This window comes from Phasianus colchicus, chromosome 12 (assembly GCF_987193195.1).
Source record: "Phasianus colchicus chromosome 12, bPhaCol1.hap1.1, whole genome shotgun sequence".
Classification (NCBI taxonomy): Eukaryota; Metazoa; Chordata; class Aves; order Galliformes; family Phasianidae; genus Phasianus; species Phasianus colchicus.
The window spans coordinates 2,733,792-2,760,228 of record NC_143447.1 but is presented as its reverse complement, the minus strand read 5'-3'; the positions used below and the strand labels follow the sequence as shown (position 1 = coordinate 2,760,228).

General features: G+C 46.0%; 1 protein-coding gene across 2 annotated transcripts; it reads right to left on the bottom strand.

Annotated features, from left to right (window-relative positions):
* Window positions 1-3: 3 nt before the first annotated feature.
* Window positions 4-26,437, bottom strand: EDC3 (enhancer of mRNA decapping 3). Of its 2 annotated transcripts, XM_090148647.1 has the most exons (7): window positions 26,292-26,437; window positions 23,777-23,958; window positions 22,101-22,414; window positions 15,898-16,233; window positions 7,615-7,768; window positions 5,945-6,162; window positions 4-4,940 (listed from the first exon to the last, which is right to left on the bottom strand). In XM_090148647.1, exons 2-7 carry the CDS (start codon window positions 23,938-23,940, stop codon window positions 4,606-4,608), a joined length of 1,521 nt encoding a protein of 506 aa, XP_090004773.1. In that variant the 5' UTR covers window positions 23,941-23,958; window positions 26,292-26,437; the 3' UTR covers window positions 4-4,605. The 2 variants fall into 2 exon arrangements, with proteins under 2 accessions (XP_090004773.1, XP_031443868.2); XM_031588008.2 differs by lacking the exon at window positions 26,292-26,437 and having other exon boundaries at window positions 23,777-24,042.

Here is a 26,437-nt window from a genome sequence, read left to right as displayed (position 1 = left end):
GGGGTCTCTTACTCCCAGGTTTCTTTTTCCCCCCCCTTAAACATGACAGAGCTTTGCTCCAGTGGAGGGTGAGAAATGAGTTAGCAGGCTCAATCTCTTCCTGGTCTCTGCCCTCTTGCCTCTGAGCTACGGAGAGCAGTAGGGAAGCTTGTTCCACCAAGGATATCAGGCTCCAGCATTATAGCAGACAAGTGAATAACACACATGAATAGTTGCACTTTATTTCAGGGCATCCTGCAGTAGCAGCAGGAATTAGTCATTACAAACATTGGGTCACAAATAGAATCAAGCAGTGACACAGTGCAGTGATCTTCACATGGTCATGACCACAGCAGCGCTCACAGGCAGTTCCTATGATGGTTGTGAAGGTAGAAACTTCTTTATCTCAAACACATTTAAAAAAAGAAAAGGTGTTGCATTCTTTGAGTTGCAATGGCAGTGTGAGGGAAGGAGGAAACCAAGGGATCTGGCCCTCCTCCTGGGTCTTGCAGAGTGCTCTACCAGAGCACACACCTGCAAAGATGCATTTCATGTGGGCAAGACCCATACTTCCTTCCTCAAATAAGCCTTTGTATCCGAGAGAAAGTACAGCCAAACACCCAGATGCGTTCTCACTTTCAGAAAGCGAGCACAGGGTAAAGGTTAACAGTGCAGAAACACAGCCCTCAATCCCCCACTGTGCCCTAAACACACCACAGAAGTACAAATGGGAAATCATCTTCCATACCTGGGGGTTTGTGCACTATGTGGCACTACCCCCTTTATTTTTTGCTTAAAGGTGAGGAACCCTATTGCTGCATGGGCCTTGGTGCTTCCTGAAGCCACACAGCAGTGATTACAGGCCTGATGCCAGCTGCCATCCCTGCAAAAATGTCTTTACCTGGTTCAGTGCCCTACTGGGCATTTAGCTTCAGCCACTGGCGCAGCAGCATAGCAGCAAGAAAGGATCCCATGATTAAGTCTTCGATGTTTTTGCACCATTACTGCTCTGCACGTGCAATCTACAGTTTAACAGCCAACCCAGAAGAGACAAGAAAAGCTTGCAGCCTCATTATTTAAAAAGAAGTTCCATTACAAGTGTCTTGAGCAAGGGAATTGAAAGTATGAGGACTAAGCCTAACAAAGTACTAAACCAACAATCAGGGAACTACCGCCTGCCCTTTTAACTCAGATGCTGCTCTGCAGATAAAGATAAGTTCTAGCTGTGAGGAAACAAGAATTGCAAGGTCAAGGCTTCTCTGCTTTTCCAAGAGCCAACCCCACTGCTGCCCCTCCCCCGTACAGCCAAGTCAGAACCACAGCCTAAGTGCCACTACAGAAGAAGCTAAAACATGGCTCTCCTGAGGAGGGGGTGCTTCTGCTTAGCCCTTCCTGCCCACCCAAGGGCAGAGCAACACCTGCTCAGAGCACTGACAATTCACAAAGCTCAGTCTCTGCAAGAGCACCAAGTCTGCCCAGCCTATGCAGTTCAGTAGTCTCACCGCCAGCAGGGAAAGCAGCTTGGGGGAACCAGGGTCCAAGAGAGCAGAGCCCTTGGTCCGGCTGAGGTAGATATGGCAAGTCTTCCCCCATCACACAGCTTAGAATCACAGAATATCCCAAGTTGGAAGGGTCCCATAAGGATTGCTGAGCCCAACACCACCCAAAAATCTCACCATACTTTTCAGAGTTCTGTCCAAACACTCCATGAGCTCCTGCAGGTGCAGACCCTTTTCCTAACTTCCACCTGCCTGTTTCCTGACACAGCTCAATGCCATTCCCTTAGGTTGTATTACTGAAAAGAAGTGGCCTCCAAACAGAGCCCTGCAGAACCCCACAGTGCCTGGCTGCCAGCCTGATATGTGTAACCCCATTTCCTGCCAGCCCTTTGAGCCCGGCCCATTAGCCAGCCACTCACCCACATCATGTAGCTGCCTAGCTGTATGCTAGACATTTTGTGAGATACTGTCAGAAATAATACCAAAAATTCTGCTGAAATCCAAAAATGATTTACATGAAGTGGCTTCCCTTTGTTAACTAGGTGGGAAACCTTGTCATAAAAGGAAATTAAGTTCATTAAGTTCCCCTCGTAAACACATGCTGGCTGTGAGCATCGACTGTGTTCTCAATCATATTTTCAGTAACTCCCAGCATTACCTTCTCCATAATTTTACCAGGCACTAAAGGTAACTATAGGTCTGTGGTTTTACAAAGTCTCCCCTCCTGCCAGTTCTGACAACTGGGACAATGTTTGCAGCTTCCAATCAACTAGAATGCTTCCAGACTCCCAAAGCCATTAAAATACTCATTAAAATTGAGAGGTCTCAGGGTGACATTGGCCAGTTCTTGTTATATCCTGGGATGGGCCCCAGTCTTCTAGGCATCCAGCTGGAGCAGCAAATTCCACACTATTTGGGGGGTTTGCTGGGAGTTCATTGTTCCTGCAGCCACAGACTTTCAAGGGTCCCAGAGTACGTCATCAGTGTTGAAGACAGAGGCAAAGAAGGCATTAAAAGCCTTCGTTTTATCTGTGTTTCTGTTTGTGAGGCAACCATCCTTATCAAGAAACAAACCTATGTTATCTCTGGACTTCCTCTTGCTGTTAACTTATTTTAAAAAGTTCTTTTTGTTGTCCCCCACAGTAGTGGCCAACTTCAGCTCTAGTTGAGCTTTGGCCACATGAATGGTGGAGAGCAGCTCTAAAACCCTCACTTATCTCCTGAGATCTCTTCCAGTGGCCATACACTTTCCTTCTTTTCACACTTAAGCTCCAGAAAAGATCCCTGCTTAGAGCCAAGCCAGCCTTCTGCCTCACTTCTTTGACTTCTGCCACTTGGGAATCATCTGCTCCTGTGCTCTTAAGAGACAGCAGCTCTTAAGAAGTGACTATCACTGATGGACCTCAACACCTTCAGAAGCAGATCCCCAGGGGGAGGTCTGAAGTCTGCTCTCCCCACATCCAGCATCAGATCTACGCTTCCTGGCAAAATAATTACTCAACTGCTTCCTTTTAACCAGCAAAGCCTTTTACCTCTATCTCTGATACACTCAGCCTCTGCTCTACGCAGATAAAAGGTAAGAAGTGCCTGATCTGTAAATGCACAGCACACAAGGGTCCACACGTGGTAGGCAGGGCGAACACAACTACAGCACAGCTAGAACTATTCCCACACACAGGGCAGCTCTCCTCATGCTTCAGCCTGACAGAATCCAGCTGCCCTGGAGAAAAGGCACCATGTGAAGCTGTGAAGTCCTCCACAGCTGCCTGAACAGGCTGTGTGACAAGTTTAGGACCAGCAGAAGCTTTGAGGGCAGGTAAGGCCCCAGGAGAACAGAATCAGGAGCAAGCAGGAAGGGAGCCAAGGACCCCTTTGTGGGAACAGGGTCCCTGTTTGGCATCTGCCTGGTGTCTCCTGTGTCACCTTAGCCTGGGCACATAGGCCAGAAGTGACCCTCACTCCAGGTCCCCAGTGGGCACATCGGGACAGACTCCACATCCATTCTCACCTCTGTGTATTCACAGGAATGCTGTGGCCCACCTGTCACTACAGGATATGCAGCCTACTGTGACCTGAGGGCATTCCTGAAGGCCAGGGGTTGTTTCTTTCCAGAAAAGCAATGTGTACCCAGCTACCACGACACAGGTGTGCACACCCACCCTCACACGCAGCCTTCGTGCCCAAAGGGAATGGCCAGATGGGTGACTGGATTCCCAAACCACACATAGCATAGGAAGGATACTAGAAACACTGCAGGGGGGCTCATCCATGCATCACCTGCACCATACAGCACAGAGTCAGAGCAACACGGCCCTGTTTCACTGTGCTTCCCCCAGTTCAGCCACTCACTGTGCCAGAAATAAGGAAAAAAAAAATAAGCAAACCAAAACACTCTGGAAAAGTTCTTTACCATAACATACCTTGTTCCCCCCAAACAAAGAAACAAACAGCCAAGAGAATACATAAGCAAATAAGGCCTAACTGAGGACATTGGTGCTCCAGGAGCACATGCTGCCTGAGAGCTTCTGGCTCCCAACACAAGCTTTCTGATGAGGGAACTCTCTCCTCGAGGGGATGGAGCTACTACTGCCTTCATGAACAAAGAATGGGGGGGGGAAATCCAACAGAACAGAACAAAATCAAGTCCACCCTCCCACTACAACCACAGAAAAAAAAAAGGTTATTTCTACACAATCCAAGGGTGCTGCTCCCACCAGGACACCTTGCTGGGTCTATCTGCCCAGAAGGACTGGGAAATGCATCCCAAGTCTCCACACCACCCATTGCTTGTACCAAAACATTTCCATGCACATCCCTATGTTAAACAGTCCCCTGGCAGGTCTGGGCAGCGACTGCTGCCCTTACTAGGGACAGATACCACTCTCCTGCGTGTTCCTTCTTACAGTGGCACAAGAGAATGAAAACAGCTTTGCAGTTACATTTGCTTCCTTCTTTTTGTTTCATTTTATGACATTTTTTTTTTTAATATGATATTTCTTCTGGAAGGAAACTCTCCAGAACTTCACATCCTTAAGGCTTGTGATGCCTGTTTACCAGTCAGGTTCCACTGGACAGCTTATTTGACAGAACTCCTCTCTTCCTTCAGGTCCACATGGCTGGATGGACTCTAAGTGGAGTGCAGGGGGATGACGAATTTGCAGCCGAAGGGTGAGTGGTAGTTTATTCCCACTTCCTGAAAGACCTTCTGGGGAATGCCAATGTCACAGAGGTACACACGCCCTGCCCTCTCACCCAGGGGCAAGGGGAGGCCCAAGGCCAGCGACCACTTGGCATCAATGCCCTGCTCCATTTCATTTATGGGAGGGTCTATGCTGAGGACGGGTGCCCTGTTCTGGTTGGCCCAGTCCACAACTGCTTTGTACCAAGGCTGATCTCTCAAAAAGGCATTTTCGTGACAATCCAGGCAGTTGATCACTAGGTCAACGGGGGTATCAGGGAGATCTGAAAGAAACACAAGCACTGTGAGCAGCAAGGAGCAGCCTCAAAACTCAAGCTAGGGCTCAGTGCCTTCCCTCCTCACGCTGTGCTGCCTGCAGAGTTTTTTCCATTTTTGTCTCCAGTACCATCAGTCTTGTTGCATGCAGTCTGGCCTCACAGGTTATCACTGCTGTCCTTCTGCAGAAGACACTGACATCAGTATTTCAAGGCTCTGTAGCTTGCTTCAGCAGCCCTCAGATGGCACCGCTGAGCTGGCTCTCCAAACCAGGCAGCTTATGAAAGCAGGGGACTTCTCTTTCCATTAAAAATGGAGACTTTTCTAATCTGCATGCTGAATAAAAAGCATTTTGTTCTGGAGTATACCTACTGAACAGCAGTCTGTTTGCTGCAGTGCTGTCTGCTTCACTCAGCTCAGCTAGCCTCCTTGTACTCACTGTCTACTGCATTACCTCTTCACGAAGCACCTGGTGTGAGGTCTGCTGTTTTCTAACAGACACGTAGCCCTGCAACCACAACCACAGCACAATATATTGTGCAGTGCTCCAATTCTCATATTTGGTACTCCCAAAAAGTTTTAATAAACTTTTTGGTGCTGGTGAAACGACAAAGAGAAACAAGCTCTCTCACATCAAACTGCAGAGTATCAGCTTATTCTAGAGCACACTAAGATCTGAGCTCTGACAACTAGCTCAGCAAGGCTGCATGCTTGGTGCAAAACAGCAGTTTGGATGCTCATTTACTTGTAGTTTCAATATGCTGAACAAGGCAGGCCGTTATCCTAAGAGAATGGCTGGTCTGACTCAGCTTCACACAGCAGCTCTTGTGTTTATTCAGACCGGAAACATCTGTACAGCACAACTGCTCCACTGTTGGACCTCTCGAGCCTCTGCCATGCCACCAGCCTCCAGGCACACTTCTGGATGCCACTAGATGGTGCCACTAGCACGGACAAGCAGCACCAAACCGAACAGCAGAGATATCTGCAACCTGCACTGCTCCCCACTTACCTTTGACGCTGGACACCTGCTGGCCTTGTGTCTTGCTGAAGAGATTCAGCTCATTGGTAATGGACTCCAGCATCTTGACGAAGTTGGGCAGGAAAAGGATGACGTGGACGTCGTGGTTGGAGAGGTGCCGTCCGCAGCTGATCCCCTGAGCCCCCTTCACATGGGGGCCACACAGCAGGGCTACTGTGGGCCGTTGATGCACGTTTTTCGGGTTCAGCCTAAACGAAGACAAAAGGGGAATGGTAATAAGCCCCAAAATCTTCTACCTTTGTACTGCAAGAGGAAAAAAAAAAAAATCAGTAAGATGCAAATGAACAGGTGTTTTGCAAGCCTTCCGCTTTCTCTGAAGAGAAAGGAACCCACACCCTTGTGCAGGGCTGATAGCAGAGAGCTGCTCTGTTTGCAGGTTCCCTTCAAGATCTCTTTGCACCCATGGCAGAGAGGTGGTCCCAGCCTGCCCTGACTCATCCCACAGCCAACTTATACTTTCAAAGCAGGGGATACTTCCACTGCTCCTGCAGCAAGCCTGAATTTAGTGCGATTTTACTTTTAGAAGACTTTTTTCCCCCCTGTGACTTTGAAGGGCAATGCTGTGAAAACCACAACAGTTTAATAGTTTAAGCTGTAAAAAAATAAGCGCTCCAAAGCCAGCACAAGTGATAAAGCCAGTCATACATCAGGTTTTTCACTGAGAGGGTCAGAGCTGCCTGGTAGGTCACCACTTGCTGCTTTAATTCAAGCAGTCAGGTCCTAGAATGCAAGTAAAGCACTCCTGCTCAGAGACCATTAGGGTTTACCTTCTGTTTCAAGAATGAATCATTTGGACTTACATAACAATATAAGAATACATGTGCAATTGCCTGGTCACATCAATAACAATGCTAAGGGCAAGCACTGAGTCAGCAAGCTCAAAGAGTGGCAAATGCTCTCCAATCTTGCTACCAAATGAGGCCCACCAAAATGGCAAATGTTCTCAGTTTAGATGTCCAAGAGCTAACTCAGCCTTGTGAAGAGCAGAACAGCACTTTGCATTAGCCAACTTTTTACTGCTATCATTAAACTATAAGTGTATAAACAACAAAGGAAAGGTTTAGCTATTTCCATAAAGGGTCAGGCTCATTAAAATTCTGAAATGGTTTAAACAGCCTTGGGTTACATCTGCGCAAAGCTAAGTTTCCTGAAAAAAATGCCCATTAAATGGAAAGAAAAACCATCAGTTCTGCTTTGTCTTTGACTAAAAAGACATTTCTGCTCCTGGACAGAGCCAAAAAGAAGCCCTTCTCTTGGTATTTCATTCACCCAAGGTGGTATGTTCAATTGGTACTTTTTTAGAGAAGGAAAAATAAAGTGGAAAATACTAAAACCACATCAGGAGCCTGAGCCTCACACTTGTCTGCATACTTACTGGAAAAGCTGACGTGTGAACTACAGCAGAAGGTCTGCCTAGCACTGGGATGAATTTTTTCTTTTAAGGAGAGAAAACAGGTGACAGCTGTCTCCAACTGCAGGACCACTGTGCAACAAGTGACAGCAGACACCTACATCACGTCTACCTCAAAAGCAATCTCTCTGCCTCTTTCACTTATCCCCACTTAGAGGAAGAAGTTAACAGATGCAAGATCTTCTTAGAAAGGGCAAAATCCCATCAGAGGTGATGGGATGAGTGTTACCTGTTGGGTCCCCCAAGCAGGCTCAGAGCCATCTGACTTGCACACACTCCTGTCATCTCCAGCCTCCGTTCCAGGGTCAGCCCATGCTTTTCAGCAACCGACAGCAGCTTTTTGTGCAGCTCATACGACACGCTGGGCACAACCAACCCAGAGTCTGGATTTGAGGAAGAAATAAAGAGAAAAAGTTTCAAAAAAATGGAAAAGAAATGTAACTGGAGACTTTTTTCCAGAATGCTGCAGTCTGTTTTTTCCCCAAACAGCAGTCAGATGCTATAAAGAGCCTGCTCAACCCAATAATCTGAGTTCCTTCTGAGAGCATCACATGTATCCCATCTTGCCAGCTCAGTTTGCAGCCACCACAGCCAATACCCCAAGGGATATCACATCAGCAGCTGCAGTGAACCCACTTATCCCCAGACACTGAGAAGGGATTCTGGAACACACTTCCCTCCTCAGCCAGGGGGAGTTGCTACTGTAAGTTACTCTTACAATGTTAGTATCATAGGCAGCCTCCTCTCACAAGAGAGGCTGTAAGCTAGATACTCCCTGCATTTACACTTTACTGCAGTTGGTTCCTGGATCTCTACCAGTTCCAGTGCACACACCACATCACAGCAAGCCATCCCCATTTGCCATGCAAGTGTCCCCACTGCCTTGGTGGTGCCATGTCACATCATCTGCCTTCAGACAAACACTGAACTGCAACATACTGGAGCAGCAAGGGAGCGAGGCAGCTAAAAGAAGAGAGTCTATAGAAAAATTCTTCTCAGACATTTGACAGCCTGGTCTGAGAGCCAGGAAATGCTCCAGCATGTGGATCAGGGGAAAAACAAACAAGAGAGGTTTTGTTAAGCCATGAGAACAATGCCTGCAGCAGGCAGCAATACCACCACTCCCAGCTTGCTTCCACAGCAGAGTTGTGTGGAATCAGCAGGTGAAAGAGAAACAAACCTGAATAACTCTTCAGGCCAATCCATTACACGCTCCTCCTAACAGGGGAATCTGGTGCTGGCTTCACAGAAGAACCCTGCAGTAAACTCTTCTGGAAACAGAGGGGATTTCTTGACACAAGAAGGGAGCTATGGGAAGCCACAGCAATTGTTTGATGGTGTGCTGAGCAGCAGAAAAAACTAGAAATCGCTACTCAAGGCATATGGAGAAAGAAGTACAAAACATAAGCATCAGGTGAGAAAAATTGCTGTAACAGCCAGCATGATACCTCAAATATATCTGACCATAGAAACCAGACTCTGTATTCTAGCTTTTCTCCACGGCTTTATTATTGCATCCTCTTTGGTCTGTTTGATAATTAGCCCTACACAGGACCACAGGTACAGGCTGTTCTGCCTTTCACACACACTCCCACAAGCCCTGGGGATCCTAAACCATCTCCCAGCTCAGAAGCAGCACAGCTCAACTCCTTCCCCATGCACGAGGAACACAGCTGAAGCACAGCAAGAAAAGCTCGTTTCCCTCTGCTCAGCTCACTCACAAGCACCGCTCCCAGCCAGACAAGCAATCCCAGCAGAACCACATTAGAGCTTCTGTGTTATAACGCCAACTGTTTAGAGGAGAAGGCTCTGAGTTCTGGTTTCTCTGCAGACTTGCTTTGCTGGGAATTCCTTGCAGGGCTTCTTTGTTGAAGCCTCAAAAAGAAAAGCTAAGAAGAAATACTAAAGGCCTAGCATAAATGCTCAGCAGCAGTACCAGTTCAAAACGGAGCTGCAACGGCGTACACATCCGCTCAGAAAGGAAACCTAACAGTTACTCACAGGCTCAAGCAGAAAAACAGCATGAGAACCAGTTGTAACAAGCCACTGCCACATTCAAATGAGAAAAGCAAAGTCTTTTAATTGCTAAGAACTATCGTTTGTACTGCCATATTTCCCCAGGGTGCCAGGCACAAACCACTAAGCCAAGGCACTGCGGAAATAGCAGGTTTTGCATATCCTGAGGTTTTCAGAGCACAGGTGCTCCTGTAAGGTAACAGTAAAAGGCTGCAGCACGTCCTGCAAGGCAGAGTAGATCACACTGGATGCTGGGCTGAATCCCTACCACTTTCATCTCCCATCCCTGCAAACACGGAGGGACCAAACGTGTTCAAGTGCTTGAGCTTGCATGCTAACAGCCCATTAAACCACCTCTGCTAACAGTGTTTTATTACACGCAGTGCATATGGGAGCATGCACACTATCAAAGTCATTTCGGAGTCCTGATAGCAGCCGCCAAACGTTTGGAGTCATAAGCCACTAATAACGCTACGCCTGGCCCACTAGTCACGCACCTGCCCCGTGTTCACACACCCTCTCAGCCTCCAGAGTCACGCAAGGCTCAATCCCATCCCTATTCCTGCTACTTCATCGGGTCTTGTTTTTCAAGCTTGAGGGAGGACTTGGAATGAGTGACCTGAGGTCAGGATGTCACTGCATGGTGGGGCAAGCCACATCCTCTGCTAATGCGAAGCATGCGACTCGCAGAGCTCCTTCTGAGCTGTGAGCTGCTGCTTAGCCATGGCACAAACTCCTCAGAGCAGAAGGGTGGCAGAGCCACCTCGTATTTCTTATCTATCCAGTGCAGTGTGGCTATTGCCAGTGCCTCCTCTTCAACCACTTACACCTCCCTCAATCGCTTCCTTCAGAACACGAGGTGTTACAAGCACACCTCTGCCATCAGCAAGACAAAACCCAGCGCCCAGTGGGTTAATGCAAAGAGAACTGCTGGCACAGGATGAACTCATGTTTAGCACTTGGCTTGGGCTATACTTTGCCCTAATTGCTCCCTCTCAGGGGCAGGCTCCAATGCCAAGAGAACTTCCCTTCTTCACACTCACGCAAGGCCCGACCAGTTCTACTGGCTTATCAGAACCAGGCTGAGGGAGTTAAATAAACTCTGACAGAAAGCAATCAAGGAGGCGACGGGTAAACCCACAAACAATAACACTACTGCAACAGAACTGAACTCCTGCCAACTTTAATTATGTTTGGGTTGGACAGTGCATTTTTATTGTTTGGTAATGAAGGTAATAAAAGAAATTAGCTCAGGCCTTTTAATATTAAATAAATGTATTCTACAGCTGCCTGGAAAAAAAAAAAAGGGGCAGATAAAGCCTGAACAGTTTTGTGACACGCAGAGTATTGCTGAAGCCTGATTAAACATGAAGTTCAGCACACAGGGCACACTCTGTCCTGTGCACGATGACTACAGACAAGTTACCTCCTCCAGCTCCACGATGCCATGCTACACGCATGCTGCTTGAAGGAAAAAAAACACCCCATGCCTGCAGAAGGACTAAGCTAACTGTCCTGAAGTTATCAAAAGAAGGTTTCCCCCAATAAGCCCAGAGCAATGTTGCTGATGAAGTCCCAAACCTGTGCTTTCAGCTGGACAAAACAGGAGAGAGGCAAGAGATGCTCAATCTCCATCTTTTACCCTGATAGTTGCTCTTCAGCTGCTAGAAGAATTAAAAGCAAGTTGCCTGAACGGATGACACAGTCCTAGATTTTGGATTTCATGGAAACTATACACAAAAGCTCCTTGCCTCCAGCAGTAAAGAGCACCAGATTCCACTGCTGCCCAGCTCATGCTCAAAGATGCAGTTACCTGCAGTGGACATAACCTGTGTCCATGTGAGGCAGGCAGTTTGCTTGCTGCCTCTTGAAAGGTGTAAAGCTGGAGCCACCTGCCTGCAGACTCAGGAAAACACAGTTCTGTGCCCCACACACTATTCCAAACACGAGGCCCTTAAGGGTCAGATTATTATTTTATTATTATTTTTTAAGTCACCATTATGTTTTAATTAAGACAAATTCTGCAGTTTTGACTGAAGTTCCCGTTTGTTTCTCCCAGCACTAATTCACAATTCACTCTGGCTGAGCAAAAACTTGTCAGATGGACAGAAAGGCCTTCCCCATGACCTCTTCCTTTTCTCCTGCAGTTGCACAAGGTGAACTTCATTTGCACCCTCCTCAAAGATCCCACAAACATTCAGCACACACAGCCACTGCAGGGCAGTTATCCACAGGCTAAAGCACTAAAACTTACAGAGAGAAGAGTCAGCCAAGGACACAGCACAGAAAAGCCACACTGTCATCATCCACACAGAACACTCAGCCTCAGTTCTGTAGTCTGACCCTGGCACATCAGCTCTGCTTGCTGCCTTGATTTACTCTGAAGCATATTTTCTTTTTCCATCTCCTTAGTGCATGGAAAAGGAGTTTCTTGCAGGACAAGTTTGAGGTCTGAGTAGGAAGCACAGAGAAATAAATGCCTTACCAGTACTGCAGGGAAAGAAACAAATACCTCATCTATCTGGCAAACAGCCCTCCTCTCTACTCATCTCTGTGTGCTGTCTCAGCAATACCCACTGCTCACAAAGCCAGACTTCAGCTACAAGCCTACTGTGTGCATCACCAACCCCTGCTCAGTGTGGGAAAGAAGGGAAGGTGTTGTGGCACACAAGAAATTTCAGTCTAGTTTGATGACTATAGGCCAGGTGAGGGAGATTTTAATCCAGTTTAATCATCATGAACTGAAACCTATGGCATGCAGGTTGCATGTGATAGCAATGATTAAAGGTAAGAGGAAAGAAGAGATGAACTCGAAAAGGAACCATTCAGAGACACAGATATGACTGAGATTATTACAAAGAGTCACTGATGAACCCGCATGCTTCACCCTCCCACAAATGTCTCTAGGCTCAAAGATACCAGCAGATCATTGGCTTCGTGGATACTGGTGAAAAACCAAATCCCAAAACACTGCTGTTTGAATTTTGCTCTGATGCTGATAGCCAGTAGGAGGAACAGAGACAGGCCCATACCAATGGGCATTTCAGCTCTAGCCAGACAGCTTTGGAAGTAGACAGCTCACACCTAACAGAAAAAAAATCAGCAACCTGCCCTTTCAGGGAGGAGGGTTTGTGTGAAACAGCTGTGCTTCCATTTTTAAGCATCATATAATAGCAAGCAGACAGATCAATAGCTGCTAGCCCCAAGGAATAAAGAGCAATTAAGTATTTGGGAGTGACTCACCTGTAGAGCTCCAGGAATAGACACAATTTAGCCACAATCAAAGAACTACTAGGCTATGAGCTTTGGGTTTTCATTTCTGTTAGGAACAGATTCTGATCTTCATTCCCTACTTTCTCCACCATAATCCCTTTCCCTTCTGCTCCAGAACACTGGGTAGATGCCCTGCACCACTCCACCCTGTGAGACGCCCAGCATGAGTTTCCAAAGTCAGCTGAGCAAACCCCAAAGCATTTTGCACCATGGGAAAACCCATGCAGCCTGCAGCACTCTACTCAAATCTGAGATGTGCTGAGCCAGAAATCCATGTTAGACTTCTCATGAAGTAGAGCTGTTCTCCCTGCAAAACTCACATTTCTGCAATTATTTCATGTATATATTGTATACAAAAGGTAATCAAAGGAGAAAAACAGGGAAAAAAGCCTGACTTTTTGGCACCATAAGATTGACTCTGAAAAAAGCATCCTGATGGGATGCAGTGCCTATTGAGCTTTGCTTACATCCTTCAAGGCTCGCTTCTTCCCAGTCAGTAACAAACACTGAGACTGGAAGCCTGTGGAGTAACAAGGGCTGGATATTTAGCTCACTGCCAATCACCACCAGCATCACTTTGTGTTCTTATAGCAAACAGAATGATCAGCCAGAGCCCTTAAAACAATCACCTTCAAGGCTGGCCAAGGGAAAGAGAAATGCTGAAGTACTTACTTCCCTTATAGCTAGAAAGTGCTTTTTGCAAACAGCTAGAGTGCTTTCTGTGAATAGAGAACCCTTCAGGAGTCCAGATACAATTCTAAAAAGAAAATTTAGAAGCAGAAAGAAACCTTATAACAGATATATCCAAAAATAATGGCATTCGGGGCTCCTGGCACTGAGCTGACTTCAGCACTACTGCTCTTTGAGTCACTGTAGCTTAGCATCCTCCTTTCGGCTGCTAAACAAAGAAATCCAGACTTCATCAAGTGACAGCCCATCATCGCTCCAAGCATACTGAATGCCCTTCTGTCCTTCTCACTACAAAAAGCACTCGACTGAAAGCCAGGAACAGCAGGCAACTTACAACTGTTTACAAAAGCTTTTGCTAGCTAGCTAGTAGCATTTCCTAAGCAAAAGTAAACTTCCTCAGCTAACACAAAGAAAACTGCCCTGTGTGGGGAAAAACACGGCAAGATCGCAGTGATGGGATGCACAACTAGCAGGGCTGTGAACGTGCACCACACAGCACAGTGAAAAGGGAGCTGTAGTTGGCAATACCTGTTGTGTAACATGACAACTTCTCTTCCAAACAGATCCAGAATTCCACACAGGAGACTAATCACCCAGCAGCAGCTAATGAGGCTAGCAAGACCCTGCAGCTACAGAGAGGGTCACTACTCTCCCTCTGCAAACTTGCCAAGAGCAAAACAAAACAGCAGTGCTTTCACAGGGCTGCTCCCTTCTGCACGCTGCAAACAGGGTGCCAAGAGTTTCCATAGGAAAGGACAATACAGTTCAGCAAATAGTTTCATTTCCAAGACCTGAATTTCCACACTGAGGCTTGCTGGTTACAGCGTGACAGTTTTCCTCCCAGGAATTATGCTTCCAGAAAGTTATATCAGCTGTACTTCTCAAACAGTTGGTTAGCTTTTGTTTCGGTCTAGACATACATAGAGGCTCTGTCTCTTCTAAAATAAGCCAGCTGGGAGATGAATTGACAGATAACAAACTTTAAAATCCTCACACAAAGGAAGAAATGCTTATTCACACATAGTACAGCCCATCAGGAGCCTCAAGCCACAGGGTGGTGTAGCAATTCTGAAAGCTTGCACAGAATTAACATGTTATTGGTTAAACTAAGCAGAAGGAAAAAAAGGCATCAGAAGCTATTAATACAGACCTGAACTACCACTTCTCCTTCAGGAAGTCTCAAAGTTGTCAAAGATAGCAGATCAACAGGAAGATGGATGCCACAAAAGGAAAAGTAAGATATCACTGTATAGCAGAACCAGTAAGAAAATGACATTTTTCTACAGAAAAGCAGCAAATCACTGTGAATGAATCAGCTTCCTTCCAACAAGCATTTCACACCCCAGATGGAGTTTTTCTGAGCAGAGAAAGAATGACAGGCCAAAGACTGAGCACGCTCATGCTCGATAGCCAGACTGCCAGGGTCCAGCTATTTAGTGCCTCTCTTCAAAGAGATCTGACATTTGATTTCATTCTGATGTGGAAAAGTGTCCCTGGGGTGCCAAAGCTCCCTCACTCCTATGTTTTTTAGCACTTGCAAACTGAAGACAAGCCACAAGTAGGCTAAAGTTACAGAGAATTTGCAGCAAAGTGTAGCATTAAGTCAGACATGCTTCATGGGACATGTATGTATATAAAGATTCCCAGTTGACAAATACATTAGCATACAGAAGCAGCTCTTCAAGAAAACACCACTCGTAGGTGGCCAAAATAACAAATAAAATGTTGGTGAACAGGAGATGAGGAGCAGTTCTACTCCTCCCCAGAGCCATGGATTAGGAACTCAGGAATCGTTTTCTGCATTTAGATTTTAGGAGTGCTACTTCCCAGCAGGCAGACAGCTCATCATGCTACCCCTCACCTCTACCCAAGAGCCCATTTCATGGCAGTAAGGAACAAACATTAGACACGAGGGAAGAATTAAAGCCCACATAAAAAAGCCATTTGTTTGGAATTATGGATTGGAAGACCCAGAACCATTTCTTTTTACACCAGTAACATTAAAAGCTCCTTATAACCACACAACAGTGATGCTCTGGAACAGGTTGCCCAAGGAGGTTGTGGATGCCCCATCCCTGGAGGCATTCAAGGCCAGGCTGGATGTGGCTCTGGGCAGCTTTGTCTGCTGGTTGGCAACTCTGCAAATAGCAGAGGAGTTGAACTAGTTGAGCATTGTGGTCCTTTTCAACCCAGGCCATTCTATATGATTCTATGATAAAATACTTGAAATCTCCTGTCTTCTGTCCAGCAAGCAGGAATTGTGACACGGCTCCCATCAAAGCATGGTTTCTCTTCAGCTTCCATTCTTTTTAATCCAACCTTCAGTTTTGCTCCTTACTGCAGAAAACTTACCTTGTCGCCCTACCTGGATATTTTTTATCTCAAAACTATTGCAAATAAAGGTTACATGCAGACAAAAGGCACAGATCCAACCTTACATCAGTGAATGTACCACGCTAAGCTGACAGACACCCTGATATACCCCAGCAAAGCTGCAGAGCTTGCACCCTTATCGTGAAGGGACGTGGCATACCCGTGCAGAATTCTTTGTTAGCATTCTGGGGTACCACAATCCGTCTGTAGACTATGGGCTCTGATTCCAAGATGTTCTCATCGTGCCGATAACGAGCTGGCTTTTCATTCGGGGTCCCACGGGAACGGGTGCCGCTCCTCCTCTCGTAAGTCTCAATCTCTTCAAACACAGCTGCCTTGTCAAAAAGGGCCAGGTTCCCTTCAAAATCAAAATCTGTGTCTGGGATTTCATCGATGTCATCCCCGAAGCACTCATCATCTTTGCTCTTCATCTGCCCGTTTTTCAGCCCGCTCTTCTTTGGAGTCACCTGGTTTGGATGGCGGCTACTGGATGACCCTAAACAAAAATAAAAGCAAGTTTCGTAAGAGAGGAGAGCTCATATTTGGAGTCTACTGACCCAGGAGATGCTTGTTTCTCAAAGCACCTGCAGACCTCATCTTTGGTATTACTCATGCTGAGATAAGCTAACAGAAAATAGAAGAGAAGGCACCAGGGAAAAGACGACTTTCAGGGACTTTCCTTTGGCAAGACTAGAAAAACAAGCTTGATCACAGTAGGTAAACCAAGCATTTCTACTCATTTAATTCAAGATAGTGTTATGTTAGTGATAAGATAACATGAGAGCCCTGGTCTAGGACGATCTTATTTCTACTACACTGAGCTGATGTTCACACAGCCATGTAACCCAAGATCTTTTTGGAGTTCTCCTAAATTTCAGAACCTAACACAAGTTCTTCTCTTCCAAAATAGGCTGCCCACCTACTAATGACCTATAAGGGATGCTTAAAACCTGGAATATGAAGCACTGCTTTCTCCTCTCATTAATTACCAATAGATGCATTTCCATTCCCTTATCCATACCACATTATTCTATTTACCCACTGTCTTGCTCATTTAATTAGACTTCTTTCCAATCAGTAATTGTGAAAGTCTGCTTTCTCTGAAGTGATCTTGTCAGAAAACTTCTCATTCAGATGGAGGACACAAAGCCATACAAAATTACAAGGCCAACACACCCTGCTTTTTTGCCTTCTGTACATTATGCATGTCATTCATACGCAACTAAGTCCAGACAATATTTATCTGTTAATTATATCCAATATTAAATCTGCAACTACTAGAAAATATTTCAGGCCGATTCCATCACTTACAGTTACCACCTATGACATTCAACAGATGGACAAACAGTTATCAGATCAAAACAGCTTGCTTTGCTAAAATATTTATTGTATTTTAAGGTAATCATCCCTGAGTACAATTAATATAAGTGACTATATGCACAGAATGTGTCTGATAACACTGAAACAAATTACCACCAAGATGACGTGTTCTTTGGTGCATGTGTCTGCTCTTTGACAATCACCTCCAGAAATTAAGCAGCATGCATTTCTTTTTTGATTTACACATTAGTGACAAATAGTGAGAAGGTTCAGATCATCTATGGATGTTTACAGAACAACCCACAGACTTTCAACAGGCAACACCTTCACGATGTCTGGAAAAGTTGCTTGTAAATCAAATGGCTTTGTGGAGTCTTCATTCCCTGCAAAAACATCTCCCTCCAATGACCATTTCCTTATAGCACATTTTCCTACAGCACTTTGTTGGCTGAGGGTTAGGTTTTTGGGGTTTGTTTGCAGTATGGCAACAGTTTGAATGCTCAGCTTACACCAGAGTAAAGCCAGCTATCCCCAAGCACCCCTGCTAGCACCTAGTCAGACAACAGAGGTCCCTGCAGCAACACAGCTAACTTCCCTACAAAGTTTATGCTAACCTCACTGTATCTCTAACCATAGCACTAAAGCCACTACAAAGCCACAGTTATCAGTGCAATGGTCAGCATGAAATACTGGATACAGCATTTGTCAACACTTTCTATTTCTAGAGTCTCAATAATAATTTAATAATAAAATTATTACTAACTATAACAGATAGCTCATCTAAAGACTCATTTTCAAGCTACTGGAGACTTCACAGTTTGTAAATGGCTGAGAACAAACTACTGAAATGCAGCTTTTGTCAAGAAGCCACTCAAGTGTAGAGAGCAGAATTGAAGAATTGCTGGTAACAACATAACTTAGAGGGAAAGGACAAGGCTTTCTAGCAAGAATGCCAGTATACAAGCTGCAACCAGTTATTTACATACAGGTTTAAGAAAAAGCTTTTAGAACAGAGTTTTCACCCTCCTCCCTCACCCCCCCCAGGAAGGATTCCCAAACAAAAGTTAACACACAAATCACACCAAAGCTGTACACAACTTGGCATGGAGTTGGCAGACGTTGCATTCAACACTGCTGCTAACAGCAGCACAAGAAACAAAAACCCAGGCCAACACAACAGGCCAAGTCTCCAAACGTTTCACTGACTGCAGGTCAAAGCAATAATCAAGAGACTCAAAGTTCACAGAAACGAGAGCTTGCACTGAACACAATGAGAGAACAAGCCCACTTCTTGTGTGAATGTCAGATGTTATGGCAGCTCGGTCTGTTCCTGTTACCCAACAAGAGTTCTTACACTCATTGCCAAGATTTCCTCCAAACAACTCTCCCCTACCCTCAGCTGACCCAAAAAGCAAACTGTGGGGATGGGCAGCCCCACAGCGCAGCAGATCCAGGGGACAGAGGCAGCTGATGTGAGCAGCGTGTAAATGCTGACTGAATGAAAAACTGCATTAGAAAAACTGCAAGAACAATGGCTGGAAAGCTCCTCAGGCTCCCCTGCAGATCTAGTGAATGGGAGCCAAGACCATACCTCATCAAAACGAGACGTGCCAGCATTGTGCTGGGCAGCTCTCTAATCCACACCAATGGATGCCAGCCCTGAAATACTGCTGACCCCACAACAGACTGTTTTATTATAGTCTGCATAACCACCCACTAACAGGGGTTGCAGAGGCTTCCTACTGCTCCAAGCAAAGTTAAGTGGCGTTCCTCTTCCTCTCTAGATGGGCAGGGAGACAGGCAGCTGGCACCATCGAGGGAAAAGGGCCTAAAAATTGGACAAAGGGAGGAAAGGGAAAGCTCATGATAACAGGAGAAGTACCAACTGCCTTCCAGACTGCCAGTGTGACACTATCCCAGGCCCTTCCCTGAAAGCTGCTATTCACAGCTCTGCTTGCTTCCACAGCCTGATCCCCATCCTCTGCCATTCAACCACAGCAACTCAGAGCTTCCAGCTCAGCTCTTTTCAGAGCCACTCTCAGAGCCTCCACTCTGCGTGCATATGTGCACAGCATACCAAAGAGAACAGCACATCTCCACATCAAGTTAGCAGCTTGACATTGCGCAGAAAAACACCTCCCTCTAAAGACAAACAATACTTTCCAGCCTTCTGGTTTGTTTCGTCGAAAAAAAAATATTTTATGTATAGCATACAAGCAAATGTAAAGCCTCTAGTGAGTTGGCTGCCTTCCTGGCAGACCCCTGCAGGAACTCTCAGCAGCAGCCCTGGCATGCATAGCCCCACTCCAGCACAGCACATACCCCATTGTGCAATCTGCACTGCTGCTCAGAGCTTATCAACGCCAAAGGCAGAACTTTGTCCCTGACTTAGCACACTAAAGGGCAGCAAAAGGTCAACTTTGAGTCATACTAAGCATGGACATAGTACAACTTAAGTGCTACATGACATCTCAGCCCATCCTTGCCTTGACTCCTGTGGCCAGGACACCTCCATCCCACTGTGGAAAGACTCACATTATTTGGCCTGCTCTCCAAATAACATTCCAGAGGGTCAGAGATCAATTTTTCTCCCTCACTGAGCTGAAAATGAAGCCAAGCAAACAAGAACCTACTCCTAGCACCTTGTTCAACCTGTTTTAAACAAAGTCTGTAAAAGAAAATTGGACCTGCTGTTGTGCTTATGTAAAAGTGATCCAAGCTGTTGGTGGGTTGAAGTAGTTTGAAGCCCTCACTGCATAACCCAGACCTACCACGTTATGTGAGGTGACCTGGCCACAGGCTCTGCCCAGCAAGACTAAATAAAACAGGAGCTACAGCAGATAACTAGGGGTAAAAGGAAAACAGACAGGCTTGAAGATGGCTAGTTCACCAAGGAGCACATGCCCTTCCCTCACGTCATTCTTCCTTTCTCCTCCCACTTAACTGTTTGGCAATCTCTTTAAAAAAAAAAAAAAGAAGAAGTGAATATGAAACTTCAGAAGTGGTCCTTCCAAGAAAATAAAATTTAATCTGTTAAACGTCATAAACTGATTAAACTAACAGAAATCAAAGGAGTTACAACTGTTTCAGAAAATAACAGAGCTGTCAGTGGGGGAGGAAGACTTGCGGAGGTCCAGGAACTTCTCCAGACAACATACAGCCTTTGATCTCCCCGTTTAATTGGCCCTGTCCACCTTGGATTTATTTGTTTTCCATACACAAAAACAAGGGGAAAAAATTAAGTCACATATCCTGATGCTGTAATAATTGCATGATGAAGATCTGGAAGGGAGCATAGCCCTGGGGGCTCCATGGAAGAAAAAAAAAAAAAAGGTGAAAACAAAAGAACATACCCAATTCTGGCACAGCACGAGAGCTGGTTGAGGATTTTTTTTTAAACAGGAATAAAAATAAAGCCTGGCTTTGAGATGCACTGATTCTATCTTTACATCATTCTCATTAGAAGATGTTGTGTTTTTAATAACACAGCAAAAAACATGTGTAATTACTTGCAGGGCAATGTTGTAATAAGTTATGGTTATACATGCTTTAACTAGAAGAGCTTCACACTATCATAATCTGGTTCTAGTTCTTTTTAGAGGAAAAACTGAGGCTGTCTTTTGGGCCATTTTCAATAAGGAAAGATAACAGGAGTTAGGAAATCATTCTAACCAGCATTATCCAGTCCTATCTTTTGCAACATTTGATGCTGATGAAGCAGAACACACAGACTGTTATTCAGATTGAACAAGGATAGGCAGAGTTAAACAACAGTAAAACACAGCAGAACTGTAGTGCAACTGATCTTTCCATTCATCTCATGCCCTGCCATACAACTTGCCCTTTCTGTTTTGCCATAACCAGCGCAGCAGAGCATCTTCCTACAAGCTCTTAGATATACTCTCCTCCTGAACACCAGCCTATAGGGCTGGAGAGTGTAAGGAAAAGCAGCTGTGCTCTTCAGCACCTGTTGCTCCTCTTCATTGTGAATCCATTTGTGTCTTTTCCCTGTTGTCCCCTCCAGATATCCGTACACTCCTTTTCTCAATCCAACCTCTAACCTCACACCAGCAGAAAGAAAAGAAAAGAGTAAGAAGAGATCATGCTAGCTTTTACGGGCCAGTAACAACATCAAGAACTCCTCACAACCCTCCCAACCTGTTGGTCATAGGATTGCAGTGCACATTGATTTGGGCCCCTGCTACTTACTGCAGAAGCCAAGGAAACCATCCTGCTCTTGATTTTTAGCTGATAAAGCACTGTAACAGCCAGAGATTTGACTGCATGAACATTCTCACCAAGCTCTGGAAGAGATCACACCACCACCACGAAGGAAAGATAAACACAGAATGGCCCAGGTTGAAAAGGACCACAATGATCATCAGTTCCAACCCCCTGCTATGTGCAGGGTCACGAACCAGAGCCACATCCAGTCTGGCCTTGGATACCTCCAGGGATGGGGCATCCACAACCTCCTTGGGCAACTGTTCCAGTGCCTCACCACCTTGAGTGAAAAACTTCCTCCTCATATCCAACATAAACTTCCCCTATCTCAGTTCTAAACCATTCCCCCTTGTCCTGTCACTATCCACCCTCATAAACAGCCGGTCCCCCTCCTGTTGATATGCTCCCTTCAAGTACTAGAAGCCACAGTGAGGTCTCCCTGAAGCCTTCTCTTCTCCAAGCCAAACAAGTCCAGTTCCCTGAACCTTTCTTCACACTGCTTTCCTTCATCCTCTGCCTCACTCCATATTCTCAAGAAGCCTGCCAGAACTTTTCCATTTGCCATGTCGTTGTTCTTTGTATCAACATTCGACCTTTCAAGTGCAAGACCTTTGAAAGATCCATACTTGCAATACTTTGAAGCACAGCTAAGTCTCTCCTCACCATTTACCTTTCTCTTCCCCAGACCTTTGGGTGGCAACACAAATGTAAAAGCAAGCAGAACTTTTGTTTGAAATACTCCTGCTGAACAAGGGCATATATCGCAGTGGTAACCCAGGCAGGAAGGAAGGTTACAGGTGAACACACACACATACTCACAAGAATTATGCCTACGACGAAAGCCTTTGGATTGAGTCAGACTTTCCATGTGCCGATCCATATAGCTCTTAGAACACTGCTGCTGGGGGGAGATGATAATATCCTGATTCTTCATGTCTGTCCTCCTCGGGATGCTCTGTGGGGCACTGCTGGAGAAGGGCTTCTTTAACATCTTCCCAGTGCCATTCTGGCTGGGCCCAACTTGGCAGCCAACCCCAGGGATGCCCGTGTCTGCCTGCTGCAGGTCCCCACACTGCCTGCTATCCCCTGGCCCTGGGATCTCCAGAATTTTCAGCTCAGTAATGTCACCTGCCCTAGAAACCAGAAAAGAAAACCAGTCATTCAGAGATTCAGCATTCCAGTTACTTTTACAAACAAAAACAACCAACATCGTACAGGGGACTGGTTAGGTGTTTATGTGCCATTATCAGTGGAAACAAGAAAAAGAAGAATTTTAATACTCAGGCCCATATATTCCAGACATCAAAACATTCAGCTGAAATCACATGTATTAATAAAAACCTCAGTGTTTCTGTGCTGCACCTGGATTTTGTTCAGGAGGTTCTGTTCCCAGCTTAAAAAGGAATCAATCAAGCAAAAAAAAAAAAAATCTTTTTAAATGAAAGCAAACAGCACAGATCTTTCCAAAAATCTGTACTTAACAGTTTCTAGATAACAATTATCCTCAGCCTGGAAGCTATTTTTAATCCATATCTACATAAAGCTATCATTAAATTAGTGCAATTCACACTTGGACATAGTTGGCATTTGCTGTTTCAAGAGAAGGAGGATGATGTAACTAATGTAGCAGTGAGTGTGAGCCAAAACAAAACAAAGAAGTGGTTGCAAAGACCTCCATCTGGACTGATTGCAAGACATAAATTAGAAGTTAGAGTCTTCAATTTCAAACTTAATAAGTATGTGTCCAAATGGGATGCAGAACTAACAGCAGAAAATTAGCAAGACTTCCACATCTCCTGGAAAAACATGGGAAAGGACAATGACCAATCTTCAAAATGCAAGTTCTTTAGGAAAAATAATTGATCCCCTGATGTTAGTGCTTTATCTTACTTAAAAATAAAAATCAGTGACTTGGAGACTTAAGTTCTGAATTATGAAAGTTGCAATGGAAATAGGAAAATGCCCAGTGACAAACTGCTCTTATTTTTTCTTTTCTTGACACCAACGTTACCAGGAGCTGGTAGGAAGGAGCACATGAGAATAAACACAAAGCTGCTCTGCTTCAGCATCCTGCTCCCAAACTCTCTCCTGTCTACACACAGGAAAGAACATGGGGGAAAGAGAAAGGAGGTGGTGCTTTGAAAAACTGCATGTAATTAAATTGTACTGGGGCAACTGATCTAATAAAGTGCAACCAGAGAGGTAAAGTGTTATACATACTGAGAGTAAAGTTTTAAAAGAGGACCAACTTCTCAGCTACTCAAGAACTGAGTAGAATGTGTATACACAATACACACAGAGCCAGAACAGTTTGTCTTTTGTGCACAAACTAACAGAAACACCAGAGGCACTGCTCATCCAAAGATGCTCAGAAGCAGCAGGAGGATTTAAAGCAAAGAGCCTTTTCTAGGAAAAAAAAAAAAAAAAAACAAAGCAAAACACCCATCCAACCCTCATCTGGAAAAGACACAGGAGACATTGGGACCAACACTAACCTGAAAGTGACTTCTGGCACGAGACATTTGACCCCGTTGTGGAAAGGCCGTGTAAGGGAGATGGTCTGGCTGACTTGATCCACAGCAGACACTCGCCCTTGGTAGACTCCCAAGCTTTCTCCACAATTAATTGACACGATGCTCCCAAGCCAGTCCGTAGCCATGTTTCTGGCACACAATTGCTGCAAAGAGACACAGGCCTGGCTGTGAGAAGATGCAGACACGACAACCTGAATCAGCATCAATCGCATCCCCCACCCCACGTGCTGGCTCCCACCCAGGCTCTGGCTTCATCAGCTTCTCTCCTCTTTGTGAGCTGGAAATAACATCTACATAGACACTGAGAATCACACTGAAGCATAAATCCTTGGTCAGGGCTCTGCCTAGTAGCCTGACTTTAACCACATCACCCTTTGCATAAGTGAAGAAATCATTTCGTAGCACATTTCGAGACAAACAGCTTTCAACTGCTGTTTGTAGTACCCTGTTTTGCCTGTGTACATTCTCCTGTGGTTTCAAACAGGGAATTGATCTTTCCTTTGTACAGACAGTGAGGAGAACAGCTTGTGTGAACTGGTGAGAACACTGATCCCGGCGTGTAGAAACAAACCCAACACCTTTAATCATAGAATGGCCTGGGTTGAAAAGGACCACAATACTCATCAGTTCCAAACCCCTGCTGTGTGCAGGGTTGCCAACCAGCAGACCAGGCTGCCCAGAGCCACATCCAGCCTGGACTTGAATACCTCCAGGGATGGGGCATCCACAGCCTCCTTGGGCAGGAGGGAACCTTTAAGGGAACAGCCAAGTAAAGAAAACAACACCAGAGTCCAGAGCAGAAGTCTCCAGAGCCAGGAGGATCAGCATTATAAACAAAGCATGCACAGCTTTCCAGCAGCTGCACTAAGTTCTACGAAAACATAAGAAACACAAAGGCGCACTGCCTGCTTCGCCTTCAGCCCCATGAAACTCCCCCACAGTTCTGATGCTTGACTGAACTTGCATCAGCACACTTTGAAGCAGCTGAAGGCATCGTTTGATCCCAAGCTTTATTTTCCAGACAAACAATGCAGGAAGATAACAGGCTTGTTGCCACCACAGCACTACAGAAGCTAACAGTTTCTCAGGAGAAACTAATCGCTGCATTTATTTGCCTTTCTCTGTGGGATATTTGCTCAGTTTACCCAACACATGCTAAAAAACACAAAGGAAGGAAGTGCAGAACGTAAGCCTAGGGAGATTAACATCAATACATCCCACATTTTTATGAGGCATTTTCATTCTCTCCTTTCTGTTCTGAGCTTCCCAGAAAGGAGCTAGAAAGAAAAAAGCTGCTATAAATAGCTAGGACATATACGTGATATCAGGAAAACCAAACCAAATCTCATTTCCATGAGTTTTCAGGAGATTTAAAGTGGGATGCTTCAAAGGAAAGCAAACACCAGACCTGGTCAACATGCAGCAGATTTTACAGCCTCCTCACTTTCTTGTTTCTGTGTATTTATATTAACCCACAGCAACAATGCCTAGATTCATATGTGACAGCCAATATAAAGCATTTCCAAAACACAGACAACACAATACCCCAAAGATCTGCAGCAAAACCAGAATTTCATCCATAGAATATCTCAAGTTAGAAGAGAGCCATAAGGACCCAGTGCAACACCTCCCTTTTCAGCTTTTCAGATCTTCTGTAAATGAGCCAAAGAGCTTAGTACACATCACCACCCCAAAGGATCCTTTTCAACGAGTCTCTCTCTACAAAAGAATCACCATATTTGTAAGCAAACATAAACAAAGGAAGTCCTGATGTCAGATATTCTCACTTTATTGGCACATCATTGGGAAAGGAGGCATTACCCATCTAGTCAATGAATTACTCAATCACATGTGAGAAACGTGAGCACACTTGTTTGTTTACACACGCACAGAATGGCAAACTTCCTGTCCAATGCTCTCCCTCACACTCCAAATTTCTGCCCCCACAACCGGCAGATACCTCCAATTCCCTCACACCCCGTATTTCGGATATAAGGTAGTGATAACCCGTCAAGTAATACAGAACGCAGAGTAACACGCGCTCGCAGCGCTTGGAAAGAAGCGAGCGGAGCCTGACAGCCCGGGACGAGCCGCTGGACGTACACAGCGCTCTGCAAGAAGGAAGAGGGAAGGCATGAGGCCCGCCTCCCCCTACCCCAATGATGAGCTGGCACCGAGGGGATCCCGGCCGTGCAGGAGCAGAACGGCCCGCCAGCCCCTGGCCGTGCAGCGCAGCTCAGCCCATCCCAGCCGCCCTGAGCACAACGCCCAGCAGCGCTCAAGGCCCGGGAGGACCGAGCGGCGGCCCGCCGAGCCCTAGGCCCAACTCCCGGCCCCGCTCCCGGCCCCGCAGGCCTGGCGCTCCCCAGCCGCTCCCCCAGGCTCCGTGAAGAGCTCAGCGCTGCGGCTGGGCCTCAGAGCAGCGCCGGACGATGCCCAGCCCCCGCCAGGCCCCCGAGGCCCGGCCCCGCCTCACCTTACAGCCGCCGCCGCTCGTCGCCCGCCCGCCGCCGCCACCTCCCCTCACGCCTCAGCGACGTCCGGAATACGTCACTTCCGGTCCCGCCCGACAGCGCCGCTCACACCGCCGGCGGGCGACCATAGAGAGGAGCGGTGGGGAAA